This window comes from Microcaecilia unicolor, chromosome 1 (assembly GCF_901765095.1).
Source record: "Microcaecilia unicolor chromosome 1, aMicUni1.1, whole genome shotgun sequence".
Taxonomy (NCBI): Eukaryota; Metazoa; Chordata; class Amphibia; order Gymnophiona; family Siphonopidae; genus Microcaecilia; species Microcaecilia unicolor.
Window position 1 is genome coordinate 645,389,686 of NC_044031.1, and position 15,771 is coordinate 645,405,456.

Below are 15,771 nucleotides of genomic sequence, written 5' to 3' on the forward strand. Positions count from 1 at the left end.
GGGAGGGAACTGGGGTGGAGAGGAGGAAAGACAATATCGTAGAGGAAAATGAGTGAAATGCTGCACATATAGGGAAGGGAAGAGGGGAGACAGGCTACACATAAAGGGATGGGAAGAGGGGAGACAGGCTAAACACTCTAGCTTTCCAAGGACAGGTAGATGGGGGTGGCCCGCCCTGGGTGCAGGCAGCAAGGAGCTTCAAGGAGCAGTCACTTGGCTGTCAGCTCTGACGGTTCCCTGCCCCCTCTGATGTTACTTCCTGTTCCAGGGCAGGGGACCGGCACAGCCGATAGCCAGGCGACTGCTCTGTGCACCCCCAGGTGGTGAGGATGATGTGCTTCAGGAGTTGAGGTGGGTGATACGTGGGGGGGGGGGGTGCGATGCACTGGTGGGAGCGTAGCGGCGACCTGTCCCAGGTGGTAGCCAACCTAGGTATGCCTCTGGCTACACATAAAGGGATGGGATGAGGGGAGACATGCTACACATAAAGGGAAGGGGGAGATATGCTGCACAAATAGGGAAGGGAAGAGGGGAGACAGGCTACACATGAAGGGAAAGGAAGAGGGGAGACAGACTGCATATGAAGGGAAGGGAAGAGAGAGAGAGAGAGAAAACAAGATAGATTTGAGAAGGAGACAGAGAAATTGAAGAAAGCTGAACACAAAAGATCAGTGCCAAACAGACATAGGGCATGAGGTGAGAAAAGAAATAGCAAATGGAAAGGAGACCCCGGAAACAGAGTTAAGAACACAGAGGAAAGCAGAACAAATGTTTGGGAACAAGATGAATGGAATAATAACATCACCAGACTACAAAGGTAGGAAAAATGATTTTATTTTCAGTTTAGAGACCGAATTATATCTGTGTTGACAATTTAAATATGTTGGCTTTATTTTGCACTGTACAGGAGGACATGCATTTCTTTCTGTTTCTCTGGTGTTGCACAACATGCAGATTCTGGTGTCTCTGCTTTCAGTTTTTGTCTGCATATTTTTTGCGGTTCCCTATTTTGTATCAGGTGAGAGTCATGGTCTGCATCTGCAACTGAGGTGAAAGATTCTGATGGCATGTGGTGTCTGTGTAGGAATCTGTAACAGTCCTTCTTGTTCCAGTTTTCCAGTAGCAGGTATATTGGTGTTCTAATGTGTGTCAGTAGCATAATTGAATGAAATAACTGCTTCTGAAGGATACAGGTAAAGGTGGGGATGGAGGAGATTACTTTCAGGGATGGGTGGGGATGGAATGAATCTTAGCGGGGATGAGCAGGTATGGGTTAGATTCCAGTGGTATGCCTTGACAATTTTTGCACCTTTTAAGTATGCTGCTGTGAGATGAAAAAAGTTGAAAATCACTAGTCTTACATTACATTTTGTTTAAAGGTCAGAAACCAATGTGAGGTATCTGCAATAATAGGGGAAATCAGGAGGGTAGCAAAAACGTTTTCACAGTACTGTATGTATGAGATAGATTTGCATGCATTGACTCCTTGATATGTAAATCTGTCTCAGGCATATTCATTGTGGATGTCCTGAAGGGTGTACCCAAGGATTAGGTTGAGAGCCCCCTACTCTGGGGCAACAGTTCTCAACCCAGTGCTCTGTGCATACCCAGTCAGTCTGGTCCTCAGCCTTTGCACAATACATCTGTGTGAGATAGATTAGCATGCCCTGCCTCCATTATATTACTTTTATTACTACTTGATGAATTGCTTTTTTGTAGCATATAAATCAAAGCAATGTACTATAAAATATATAAAGGTAAAAAAAAATTAAAAGAATACCATTAATAAACAGGAAAGGAACCATTCGTACCAGAAGACAATCAGCCCCCTCCCCCAAAAATAAACAGTTTCTACTGCTGCACTTGTCTGGTGCGACCACTCTGTATCACTGTTAAAAAAGATAAGTTTTCAAAGCAGCCTTAAATGTTTTTTTTTTTTAATAGATTCTGATCTAATGTTCAAGGGGAGACCAGCCAGAGGAAAGGTGCCATGAAATAAAAAGCACTTTTTCGCATTGCTTCATAATAGGCTTGCTTGGGACTCGGTAAGACAAGCCTTTGGTCATTAAGGGAGCATAAACAACAGGTTGGTGTGTAAGGGATAGTTAATGATGTCAAATAGTCAGGAAAACCTGTATGTACAGCTTTGTGAGCCAAGGTAAGAATTTAACATTTGTGTTTATTAGGATTTATTTACCACCTTTTTGAAGGAGTTCACTCAAGGCGGTGTACAGTAAGAATAGATCAAACATGAGCAATAGGCAATTACAGCAGTAAAAATATTCAAAAACAAAACAAAGTATGGCATGGTATACTAGCAATGTCAACACAATACATAATAGAACATTATAATTGGTAGTGAAGGGTAAGGCAAAGTTGTAACATATATAGATGGGTAAAAAAGTAGGAAGAATTGGATCCTCAAGTGTAAAGGCAACCAGTGTAACTTCATTAACAGTGGAGTGACATGATCTGAACGCCTCGCATGGCATAGTAGATGCGTTGCTGTATTTTGGAGAGTCTGTAATCGCTTAATCGCCATGTTAGGATGACCAGCATATATAACATTGCAATAATCAAGCTTGGAACCAACAAAAGCATGGAACAGAGTGTATAGTACTTTAAAATCAAGGATACCCCTTACAGATTTTATCCGTCGAAGGGCAAAAAAAAAAAACCCGCTTTAAGACTGATGAAATTTGTTTTCAAGAAGGTTAGTTTGGAATCTAATAGGACCCCCAGATATCTAAATTGATCTATTGGATGTATAGGGCCACCAAGCAGCACAGGTGTTATAGAAGGAGTAGATTCATGGCCTGTAATACTGTTACCTTCTATGGGTTTAGAATCAAATAATGACCTCTAAGCCAGGTGGAAACCTTGTTCAGACAAATCTGAATACAGAAACTGATACAAAATGAAGAATAAGGTTGTCATCAGCATGAAAGTATGTGCTTAATCTTGAAGACTGAATCAGATTAGCCAAAGGGCTAATATTAAAAAGAACTGGAGAAATTATCGATCTTTGTGGGACGCCACATGTCAGAGAGTATAAACTTGACTGTCAGAACTGAAAACACTGAAAGTGCAATCTTGAAGGAATGAAGTAAACTACTTTAGGGCAGTACTAGTGAGTCCAATACCCCTGAGCCGCTACACATCTATCTCATACATATGCATTGTGGATATCCTGAAAATTGGACCGACTGTTGTGTCCAAGGATTGGGTTGAGAACACCTGATCTGTGGGGAGGATAGAGAGATAGCTGGTACTGGGGACAAAATTGTAGGGGCAGATGGAGGAGCACCATTGATGACAAGGACAAGTGTGGAGACACACTGACTGGAGTGGGGATAATGATAGGAGGTGATGAGAAGATTTATTAGCTGTGGTGTGCAGAAAGTGCAGACTTTGGGGCCCATCCAGGGGTTCCTAATGCATGAGTAAAAACAAACAAAAAACAAATTGCTCCCCAGTGCAGTATGATATTGGGCTGTGTGCAAAAACCATGCGCTAACATGAGAGAATGTGCCAGATGCATGCACACATGGAGGGGCATAATCGAACGCGAATGCCCATCTCCATGGGCGCCTATCTCTGAGGACGGATACGCGAAGGGGCGGGACAGACCGCATTTTCAAAAAAGATGGGCGTCCATCTTTTGTTTCGATAATATGGTATGGTGCTGGGCAAATGCATCGGATTTGGGCGGATTTGAGCTGGGCGGTATTGGTTTTTAGCGATAATGGAAACTGAAGGCGCCCAGCTCAAAAATGAACAACTCCAAGGCATTTGGTCGTGGGAGGGGCCAGGATTCGTAGTGCACTGGTCCCCCTCACATGCCAGGACACCAACCGGGCACCCTAGGGGGCACTTGTAAAACGTTTTAAAAAAAATTAAAATACCTCCAAGTCCATAGCTCCGTTACCTTGGGTGCTGAGCCCCCCCCCCCCCCCACCAAATCCTCACCAAAACCCACTGCCCACAACTCTACACCATTACCATAGCACTTATGGCTGAAGGGGGGCACCTCAATGTGGGTACAGTGGGTTTTGGGGGCGGTTTGGAGGGCTCCCATTTACCAGCACAAGTGTAACAGGTAGGGGGGGGATGGGCCTGGGTCCGCCTGCCTGAAGTCCACTGCACCCACTAACAACTGCTCCAGGGATATTCATATTGCTGTGATGGAGCTGGGTATGACATTTGAGGCTGGCATACAGGCTGGCAAAAAAAAGCTTTTAAAGTTCTTTTTTTTGTGGGAGGGGGTTAGTGACCACTGGGGGAGTCAGGGGAGGTCATCCCTGATCCCCTCCAGTGGTCATCTGGGCAGTTGGGGCACTTTGGGGGGACTTGTTCGTGGTAAAAAAGGGTCCAAAAAAGCGGCCCAAATTCTCGCTTCCGCCGCCCTTCTTTTTTCCATTATTGGCCGAGCACGCCCATCTTTCCTCGGCCGATAAACATGCCCCAGTCCCTCCTTCACCACGCCTCCAACCCGCCCCCATCAACTTTGTTCGTTCCCGCGACAGACTGCAGTTGGAGGCACCCGAAATCGGCTTTCGATTATACCTATTTGGGCGCCCACGGGAGAAAGGCACCCATTTCCCGATTTGGGTTGAAATATGGGTGTCTTTCTGTTTTGAAAATAAGCTGGATGGTCTACTCTAGAGGAAGCCATACATAATGCACAAGAACATTGTGTCAGTGCCCAGGGGGGTGAGTGTGTGTGTGTGTGTGTGTGTGTGTGCTGAAGTGCTGATCTCCTCATACAATTTTTGCAATACCACTGTTTATGCAGAGAGTGGCAATGCAACAAGTGCATGAATGTGAGCAAATGCAATACTGGGTGTTGATACAGTCTAGAGGCTGACTAGATTTCGATTTCAGCATTGGTGCCGAAGCTGGCCAAAATCCATGTTTAGCCTTGTTTTGGTTTTGTACAAAAATGCCTGTGAATTTTCAGCTGAAACTGAAACTATACTGTGCAGCCCCCCACTCCCTTCCTCCTCCTCCCTGACTAAACCCCCCCTCCCAGACCCACCCACCAGCTGCAGCTCCCTCATGAACTCACCCCTTCAGTGGCAGCTGCTTTCTGGTACTACCGTATTGGACTTAGTGGCTGGTGGGGGCAGAAGCGATCCCTATTGCGCCTCTGCCCATGCCGGCTCCTGCCTCAAAATGGTTTTCGGGACTTCCAGCGGCAGGAGCAGGTGTGGGTAGGAGCGACTAGGGATCGCTCCTGATCCCACTAGCCACCAACGACATGGTAGGCCCAGGATGGGGCTGCTGCAGGTGGGAGGGTTTAGGAGGGGGACTCTTTTCAGTCAGGTGGGGGCTGTTCAGCGAGGTGGGGGTGACCAGTTTCATTGTTGTCTTCAGTTTCTGCCAAATCCAAAATGGCCAATTTTGGTCACAGATTTGGTTTTGGTCGGGCTCTAACACAGTCTAGTGTTTCTTTGTTCATCTGCAACACACCTTTTGCCCAACTCCTCGTCAACAGAACAAACATAAAATCATCATTAGAACATGCAAACCTTTTATTCCTCCTTAGGCCTTTTGTTAAAACCTCAACATTAGAAAACCCCCGTGCCTGGCCTTCTGGTCTTCTGTGCACTTCTCGGTATCTGTGCTGAATAGTTATATCTTCATTACCGCGGGATTTAAATGAGGTGTGGGCTAATGTTACCTAAGGCTTTGTGCACAGTTATGAGCAAAACTTGTTTCTATATAGGATGCACACAAAATTGTTTGCAGAAGCCAAGCTAACCTGTGCACAGAGCCTAGTGTGCTTTACTGCATCCGCCTCTGTGTGCGAGAATGTTGGGGGGGGGGGGGGGTGTAGGCAGTACTGACAGTGTGTAGGATGGAGGATAATGCAGTGATTGCTGACAGTGTTGGTGAGAATGGGGAAGTGAGTGCAGACTATGGTAGAGAGAGTTTGGCTGGGGGGTATTGGGTAGGTAACTCTGGCTCTGTGGAACAGAGGAGGAGGATGGAGGGAGCACTCACTGACCTAGCACTTATTTTAAATATTGAACTTTTATTTTGTGTCTTATTGGAATTATGTCTTGTTTACACTTTATGCTTTTGGATATCTGAGGATTTATAACACCCACTATTCCATCTGTTCCTACTCTCCTGTCTTCCCAGTCTTTTCCTTCTTTCTCCAGTGTCTATTTGTTTTTGTTCCATTTGTACCCCGCGCTTTCCCACTCATGGCAGGCTCAATGCGGCTTACATGGGGCAATGGAGGGTTAAGTGACTTGCCCAGAGTCACAAGGAACTGCCTGTGCCTGAAGTGGGAATCGAACACAGTTCCTCAGTTCCCCAGGACCAAAGTCCACCACCCTAACCACTAGGCCACTCCTCCACATTTCATGTCTCTCCCCCTTTTTTTCCCCGGTGTCTCTCCATTGCTCCTCTCTCCCTCCCCAGTCTCTTTGCCTCTACCTTTCTTCTCCAGTCTCTACCCTTTTGCTTTCGCCTTTAGCCCCTTGTCTTTGTCTAACCCTTGCTTCCTCCCTTCCTTGTTAACTTAATCTCTCATTTTCTTTGTTGCTCCTTTTCCATTTTTTTCTTTACTGTCTGCTAGGCTCCCCCCCCCCCCCCCCCCCCCAGGTCCAGCCTGCTGTGAGTTGTCAGAACGAGATGCTGTGCTCTTAGCTCTTGCCCAGGCTTATTCCTGCTTCTCAGTGGTTATTGCATGCTGGAAATTAGGCAACTGTTGCTTCCATGTTTCTTGTATCATGCTCTGGCTCATACCAGCCTCCTCTTTTCCACTGACAGTATCTGAACCCCTGGGGGACATCTCTTCTAGCAGCAGATGGTTCCCTTTGTTCTACTTGAAAATTAAAGCAAAATTATTGCTGTTTTTTTCCCCCATCATGTTCGATCACCGAGACTCAGAGGAGAGAGAGAGAAGAAAGACAGTACACACAGAAGGCAGGAAAGAGGATAGAGAGAGAAGACAGGGGGAAAAGAGATGGAAGAGAGAGACAAAGGCATTAAAGGGATAGAAAAAGAAAATAAACCTGCTCAGGGTTCCAGTCTATTAAAACATTTACATACCAGTCAAGAGCTAATTAAAGCTATCCAAGCAGTGTACAAGTAACACCCACCCCATTACCCACTTACCAGACTACTCTAACCTTAAAAATACTTTAAAAAATGCATGAGATAAATGTAAATGTATCAGAAACTAACATATGCAAATCTATCATAAATAGTCACTGTGGATATCCTAAAAACTGACTGACTGTTGTGTCGGGTCTCGAATGCAGGTTTGGAAAGCCATGAGGATTGAAGAAATACTCAGGGGCAGAGAGGGGGACACCAAGACTGGAAGACAGAGTGCAGGAAACACATTCTTTTTCCAACATTCATCCTTATCCCTAAGGTAAATAACATCATGTAATAAAATACAGACCTGGCAGGCATCCTCATTATTCCCCATGCTCTTCCTCCCCAGGCAGAGACTACTATGTCCAGATTACACACCCAGGCCCTCATAAACATAACAGGAAAGTAGATGAGGACCATGAGGTCCATCCATTCTGCCTACTTTATTTCCTGTTATCATGCCATAAACTAAGGTTTATTCTTAACAATAACAACGGGCCAGGATCCGCCCTACCACCGCAGCTGATGCTCCCGCCATCCCCGTCCTACCTGAAGGGCCTTGGTGGTCTAGTAGCCTCTGTGGGGGTGAGCATGTTCTTTCTTGCCCGCTGTGCTGCCACTATTCCCCCGCCCACCAGCGCCACCGTGTTTTCAAAATGGCGGCCGAGACTGGGTCTCAACAGCAGATGCAAATTTCAAAATCTGACATATTTCAATCACTGTACTATAAAAAATGGAAAATATGATGATACCATTTTATTGGACTAAATACATTTTTCAGTTAGCTTTCAGAGGCCAAAACCTCTTTCCTCAGGTCAGGTCAGGACAGTATACTGCTGTTAAGGTATTCTGTTCTGACATGAAGGAGGGTTTGGTCTCCAAACATTAGTAAAAAAATGTATTAAAATTAGTCCAATAAAGATATCACCTTATTTCCATTTTCTTTATTTATTAATACAGCTACCACACTACTTTATCCTAAACTAAAAATAAAATTAGTTTTTTTCCTACCTCTGTTGTCTGGCCATTTACTTTTTCTAATTGTGTTGGTTCCAGTCTCTCGTTTCTTCTTTCCTTGATCTCTTCTTAACTCTCACCAGCGTCTGCCCCTCTATCTCCCCCCAATTTCCATCCAGCATCTGCTCCCTCTCCTCTTTTCATCCAGCATCTGTCCCCTCTCTCCCCCTTTCCATTCAGCGTCTGCCCCTTCTCTCCCCCCTTTCCATCCAGCATCTGCCCCCTCTCTCCCCCTTTCTGACCAGCATCTGCCCCCTTTCTACCTTTTTTTGACCAGTGTCTGCCCCTATCCCCCCTTTCCATCCAGCATCTGGCCCCCTCTCTCTCCCCCTTTTTATCCAGCATCTGACCCTTCTCTCTCCTCACGTCCATCCAGAGTCTCTCCTCTTTTTCTCCCTCCTCCATCCCGCATCTGGCCCCTCTCTCTCCTCACTTCCAACCACTCAGGTCCTCTCTTTCCCCAGTTCCATCCAACATCTGCATCCTTTCTCTCCCTTCCATCCAGCATCTATCCCCTCTCTCTCTCCCTCATCCACTGTCTGTCCCTCCTCTCCCCATTTCCATCTGGCATATTTCCCATCTCTTCCTCTCATCCAGTGTCTGTCCTTCTTCTCCCTCTTTCCATCTGACATCTGTCCCCTCTCTCCTCATCCAGCATCTGTCCTCCTTCCCCCCTCCTTCCAGCATCTGTTCCATCTCTCCTCCCTTCCACCTAACCCTTACCGTTCGGTGAATCCAGACTGCCCCAATTTGACTGCCCCTATCGGACCGACCGTTCACTTGTCTATTAGATTGTAAGCTCTTTGAGCAGGGACTGTCTCTCTTTGTTAAATTGTACAGCGCTGCGTAACCCTAGTAGCGCTCTAGAAATGTTAAGTAGTAGTAGTATCTGTTCCCTCTCCCCCTACATTCTCCATCCAGTGTCTGCCCCTCCCCATCCATCCAGTGTCTCAGTCTGTCATTTTTTTGCAGCCCCCCAACACCCAACCCCTCTCACCCCTCCACCGGACACTCCCACTGCCACTGGTGCACCAGGCTCTCCCCACTTCCACCCAATACCCTCCTGCCACGGCCACCACTGCTGCTGCTGTTTCAGCAATGGTGGCAAAAACAGTGAAAAAGATCGCGGGACTGCACTATTCCTACTCGCGGTTGACCGGCTCTGCCCCAGAAAGGGAAATTATGTCAGAGGAAGGTGGGAGCTGCAGCTGGTGGGTGGGTCTGGGAGGGGGGGGGTTTAGTCAGGGAGGAGCAGGAACAGTGCGGCCCCACGATCTTTTTCTCTGTTTTTGCCACCACTGCTGAAACAGCAGCAGCAGTGGTGGTGGCCGCAGCAGAGGGGTATTGGGTGGGAGTGGGGAGAACGGCGGGCATCCAGGCAGAGTCTCTGGGCCCCCTAGAGCCTCTGGGCCTTTGGGCACTGCCCGGTTGCCTGAATGGTCAGTCTGCCCTGGGCCCTGGACATGCCCATTGATGGGGTATATCTGTCTGCCTGTCTCTATGCATGCTTTAGCAGGCCAATGCTCAAAGGTTTGTGGTAGATTCAAATTTTACCGTGAAACTAGAGCAGCAAAATTCCCATGGCATGATCAGAAAAATTAGCATGCAAAATAATTCCACATTAAAATTGTGACATTAATTAGATGCTCACTATTCTGTGCTAATTTTCCTTTCAGTGCCTGATGGCTGATTGGCTCAGGCACTGACAGGAAAGATGATGTAAAAAAGAAAGCATGCCATGGTCCCTTACCTGAACTCCTTCCCTACCAATAAAAAAAACCCTGGTCCTGACCTGGTCAAGCATCGCACCCCATTTCCGAACATCAGGTCAACACCCCCCCCCCCCCTCAGCATTAGCCCGACCCCTCCACCTTTAAAAAAAAATCCTGGTGGTTCAGTGGACCCCTCCCAGCCCCCTCACAAAAGGCCTTGGTGGCCAGTGAACCCCCAACCTCCCCCCCCCCAAAAAAAAACTTAGAAAAAAACCTGGTGATCCAGTGGGAGCCCCCCCTCCAAAGTCAATCCTGGTGGCCCACCCCCCACAGACCACGTCATCCTCCATAGGAGGCAGGAGAGAGGGATGCCTATTCCTTCCTGCTCTGAGCACTGTCATCATAATGGCGGCACCCCACCCTGCACAGTACATCCTGGGATGCACTGAGTGGGGCCCAACTATGAGGTTGGGGGTCCACTGGACCACCGGGGCCTTATATGAGGGGGCCAGGAGGGGTCCACTGGACCACCAGGGATTCTTGTTAGTTTGGTGGGGGAAGGGGGAGGGCCGATGCTCAGGAGTGGGGGGAGGGGTGCAGCACAGTGACATTGTTGGGGAAGCTCTTCTGGGGCAGGATGATCAGGTTGGTGGGAGAGAAGGGGTATAGACGCCCCTTCTCTCAACCAACCATTCTAATGTTGCTCTGGACTTAGTGTTATTTTTTTTCTGATTCTTAACGCGCCTGAGAGCTTCTTCTTTTTTTTTTTTAAGAATTCATGCAGGGTACTAAAGGATTAGAGCATTCGGGGGGGGGGGGGGGTCACAGTTTTGAGCATCGGCCTGTAGATGCGTTTGCACAGCTTGTAGAATATAGCAGCAGTGGACTAGTTGCTGGTGCAAGTGAGCCACAGGAATCCCAATCCTGAAGCCACGGCAAGTGAGCTGTGGGATTGGTGGAGCACCCAGGCCCTGCCAACACAAAGAGAACCCCAAAGCTGCCACAGATGAGTCACGGCTTTGGAGGGGAACCCATGCCCCACTAACCAAAGAACACAAGGAGCAGGGGAAGATGAGGAGAACTAGGTAATAGTGACAAGTGGAAGGGGTGAGAGGGAGCAGATGGAGAAAAATATAAAAGACCTGATCCTACAGGAGTTCATATGAAATTAGAGGTGCCCAGAGAGCTTACAGCAGAGGCTTGGCTAAGTCACCCCTAAGGAGAAAATAGGGAGCTGGGTGAGACCCTAAGGCCTTGGTCTTCACTCTTAGACTTTGAGAGCCACCAACAGGTCAGGTTTTCAGAATATCCCTAATGAATATGCATGAGAGAGATGTGCATGCTTATTATCTTGCATGCATATTCATTAGGGGTATTCTAAAAACTTGACCCATTGCTGGTCCTTGAGGACTGGAAGTGTAGACCAATGCCCTAGGAAGTCTAGCCAGGAACAGAGGGTAGTAGGGATGAGACATCTTTTGCAATGACATATCCTATTTTGTTATATGTTGTTAACAAAAAATTAAACACCCCCCACGAACATTCCTGGATATGACACGGGAAACTACATGAAACAAAATGTTTCTGACTGCCCATCCCTAGAGGTAGCGGGATTCAGCTTAGAAGTGTCCTGTGGTCCAACTGCCCTCAGAGCTGTTTTTCCTCAGTAAGATGAGTGGGACCATAAAGGTGCATCTCATCTCTACTGTTGAGAGATCCCAGTGCTGAGGTGCCAGGGACCAATCAACCTGGTGCATCTCAAATACCCAGAAACAGGAATTGATTGATTTCTAGCCTATTTTCAGCACCAGAGCACTAGTGGTTAGAGCACCAGGCATGACATCCAGGGATGCCTGGTTCAAATCCCACTGGAGTTCCTTGTGTTCTTGGCCAAGTCACTTGCCTCAGGTACAAAATTAAATTGTACCTTGAGCTACTACTGAAAAATGTGTGAGCAAAATCCAAATAAATAAAATAATAAACAGGCAAGCACAATAACAAAATATGAAAAAAACAACTTGGGATGAGCAGCCATAAATTTTTCATTTTGTGTCATTTCCTCTTTGTCATTTATGGGAATATTTATTTTATTTGTTCTCGTTTGGCCATTTTTGTCACTGGAGTGCACACTGTTTGGAAAGGGGGCATACTATGTGCAAAGAGGAGGCACTCTTTCTGAAAGAGTGTGCACTATGTGTTGATGCTAAGTGGTTTGTGCATGTGCAATAGTTTGGTGCATAATGGGATCCCTCTTTGCAAATAGAAACATAGAAGCAGAGAAACATGACGGCAGATAAAGGCCATATGGCCCATCTAGTCTGCCCATCCTCTATAACCCCTAACTCTTCCTTTTCCTAAGCAATCTCACATGCTTATCCCACGCCTTTTTAAATTCTGACACAGTCCTCGACTCCACAACCTCCACCAGGAGGCCATTCCATGCCTCCACCCCCCTTTCTCTGAAATAATACTTTCTTAGATTACTCCTAAGCCTATTCCCTCTTAACTTCATTGTATGCCCCCTCGTTCCAGAGCTCTCCTTCAATTGAAAAAGGCTCACTTCTTGTACATAAATGCCCTGGAGATATTTAAACGTCTCTATCATGTCTCCTCTCTCCCTCCTCTCTTCCAGCGAATAAATGTTGAGGTTCATAAGCCTGTCCCTTTCTTCTTTGGTTTCACAAGAAGTCTTCATGTTCCTCCCTTGTTCCTGCTCCTGTCATGTTCTGGCTCCTGCTTTGCCTTGCTGTGGACTTTGGACCTTGGACCCAGCTTTGCCTAAGTTCCTGCCAAACTCCAGTCCTGCCTTGTTTGTTTTGCCTTGCCTTGTCTGGTTCTAGCCCTAGCCTAGCCTTGTCTTGTGTTGCACTTTGTCGTTTCCGGATCCAGTTCTTGCCCTGCCTAGCCTTGCCTTGTCTGGACCCAGTTCTAGCCTTGTTTCCTTGTCTTGTTCTATCTGGGACTAATTCTAGCCCTGTTGCCTTGCTTTATCTTGCCTCTTTTGAATCCGGTTCCTGTCTTGCCTGTTTTGCCTTGCCTTGTCCCAGGCCATAGAAACAGAGAAAAAATGACTTCAAAATAGCAGACTCAGGAATAGCTTTAGAAAACATTTATTCACAGGAAAAGCAGTGGTCAGATTGCCAAGTGGCTTTATGTTGTAAAGAACAAACATAATCCAGTCCTTGTGTACCTACTGCACATACAAATGGCTTTCTTTAAAACAGTGGCGTAGCCAGAAGGCAATTTTTGGGTGAGCCAACAGGTTGGATGGATGGGCACTAGAGAAACACCTGCCACCTGATATGCCCTGCCCACACCCCTACTCCTACTGCACACCTACCCCACTCCCAATAACATCAATGGGAGTAGCAGTGCTGGCCTCAGTGGCTGCAGGCCACATTGAGAGCTAGGGGAAATATAAGAGGGTGCACTCTTCATCCTCCACTGAGCCACGGTCCGCCAACACACACATGCTTCCCCCAAATATGCCCTAAATATTACAGTGGGGCCCTAAAATATCAGTACATCAAGAAAACTGAACAAGCCAAAGTACTAGAGAATACTACATAGAAAATTGATACTAACAGAATACTTTGGTCACACACACAGAACACAATGCCAAAAACAGAGGCCGGACCTTGCATTTAGCACAGCACAGAGAAATACAAAGAGATGCATTTTCTCCTATACTGTGCAAAATATGATAGCACATGCAAGAGACAGTGTTAGGGGATGTACAACTAGAGCAACTGCGTTTGGCCCCCTAGCCAGAGAGAACCCCAGGCCAGCTGGAAGCTGAAGAAGGTGCAGCCTATTAGTAAGCTTTGGGGTCCCCTCCTAAATATCTGCCTTGGGCCCCAGCCATATCTAACACCAGCTCTAGCAGGATGTACATTTCAAATCTGACATATTCTAGTCACAAAATAGAAAAATAAAATTATTTTTTTTACCTTTTGTTGTCTGCTCATTTTATTTTTCCAAGTCATGTTGGTCCCCGGCTACTACTACTACTTAGCATTTCTGTAGCGCTACTAGATGTACGCAGCGCTGTACACTTGAACATGAAGAGACAGTCCCTGCTCGACAGAGCTTACAATCTAATTAGGACAGACAAACAGGACAAATAAGAGATAAGGGAATTACTAAGGTGGGAGTGATAAAACATGAGTACTGAACAAGTGAATAAGGGTTAGGAGTTAAAAGCAGCATAAAAAAGGTGGGCTTTTAGCTTAGATTTGAAGACAGCCAGAGATGGAGCTTGATGTACCGGCTCAGGAAGTCTATTCCAGGCATATGGTGCAGCAAGATAAAAGGAACGGAGTCTGGAGTTAGCGGTGGAGGAGAAGGGTGCAGATAAGAGAGATTTACCCAGTGAACGGAGTTCCCGGGGAGGAGTGTAGGGAAAGATGAAAGTGGAGAGGTACTGAGGAGCTGCAGAGTAAATGCACTTATAAGTCAATAAGAGGAGTTTGAACTGGATGCGGAAACGGATAGGAAGCCAGTATGTGGTAACACGGCAGCACACATTAATAACTGTAGCTGTATGTTGGTTTGTGAGAATCTGGAATGTACTCATTATTATAAATATGTAGATAATTTTAAAAAAACATGAAAGAACAATTATAAGAACATAAGAATAGCCGCACTGGGTCAGACTAGTAGTCCATCTAGCCCAGTATCCTGCTTCCAACAGTGACCAATCCAGGTCACAAGTATCTGGCAGAAACCCAGTTAGTAGCAACATTCCCTGCTACCAATCCCAGGGCAAGCAGTGGCCTCCCCCATGGCCATCTCAATTACTTAAATAATAATTACAAAATCATAAAGTATTGATTGTATGAGTCTTCACACCTCTTGACTCAATACTTGCCTCTTGTGCAGCAAAACAATCTTTTCTACTGGAAAGAAAATTCTAGAACAAAAGGCCATGAAATGAGGCTCTAAAGGGGCTCAGAAGCAGTGTCAACAAATATTTTTTAATCAAAAAGCTGAGTGATGCATGGAACAAGTGGAGGCTATAACAATTACAGACTTTAAGAAAGCCTAGGATAATCACAGAGGCACTTTATTTGCAAAAAATGTGGAGAGAGAGCAGAAGAGTGACCTAGTAGTATGTGTTTAAAGTGCCTTACTTGGATAATACAGCAGTGAGTGTTTGGAACTGGTGACAGTGTCCACACTCTGTACACCCAGGCTCTAATGGGCAAACCAGTAATAGAGAATGACACGGATTTGGGGACCCGAAGTAACCGCAGGGATGGGGACAGGGATAGAGCTCATGGGGACGGGGCGGGGATGGGGACAGAGCTTGCAGGGACCGGGGTGGGGATGGAGACAGAACCTGCAGGGATGGGGTGGGGACAGAGACAGAACCCACTGTTAGGGAAGGGAACAAACTTTATCCCTCAGGTTTCTACATCCTTCTGTCTTCTCTTAACTCACTCACCAAGGTCTCATGTCCATTTGATATTTCTACTCTCTCCATGTCCACTATCCATCTTCTTCCATCTCTGTACCTCTATCTTCCTCCGTGTTTAGTATCTCCCTTTCTCTGTGTCCCTATATTTCTCTGTCCAGCTTCTCCCCTCTCTTTGTCCCCAGTGCCAATATATCTCTACCCTCTCTGACTCTTCCCCATCCATCTTCTTTCCCTCTCACTCACTCCCCTTTCCAGCATCTGGTTTGATTGCTTGATTCCCTACCTGCCCACCCACCCCGCCCAGTGGCGTAGCTAGGGGGGGGTGCCAGGGGAGCAGCCACTTCCCCAAACGGAGTTCTGCCGGTGCTGGCACCTATTTTTTTCAATGTGTTGCATTGAAAATGTGCACCGGCGGAAGTCCGCTCTTGCACCACTCTCGCTCCCCCCGCGCCGTCAACCTGGCTCCGCTTCTAACCCCGCCCTCCCTTCCTCTCTCACGCTGTAGGT

General features: G+C 46.7%; 1 protein-coding gene across 1 annotated transcript in view; it reads left to right on the forward strand.

The window, feature by feature from the left end:
* Positions 1-763: 763 nt before the first annotated feature.
* The window catches only part of TMEM132A (transmembrane protein 132A), a 129,487-nt gene continuing 114,479 nt past the window's right edge, over positions 764-15,771 (forward strand). Inside the window, exon 1 of the mRNA XM_030222217.1 lies at positions 764-817. Coding sequence (XP_030078077.1) covers positions 769-817 — 49 coding nt within the window. The 5' untranslated portion in view covers positions 764-768. The remainder of the gene's footprint in view (positions 818-15,771) is intronic.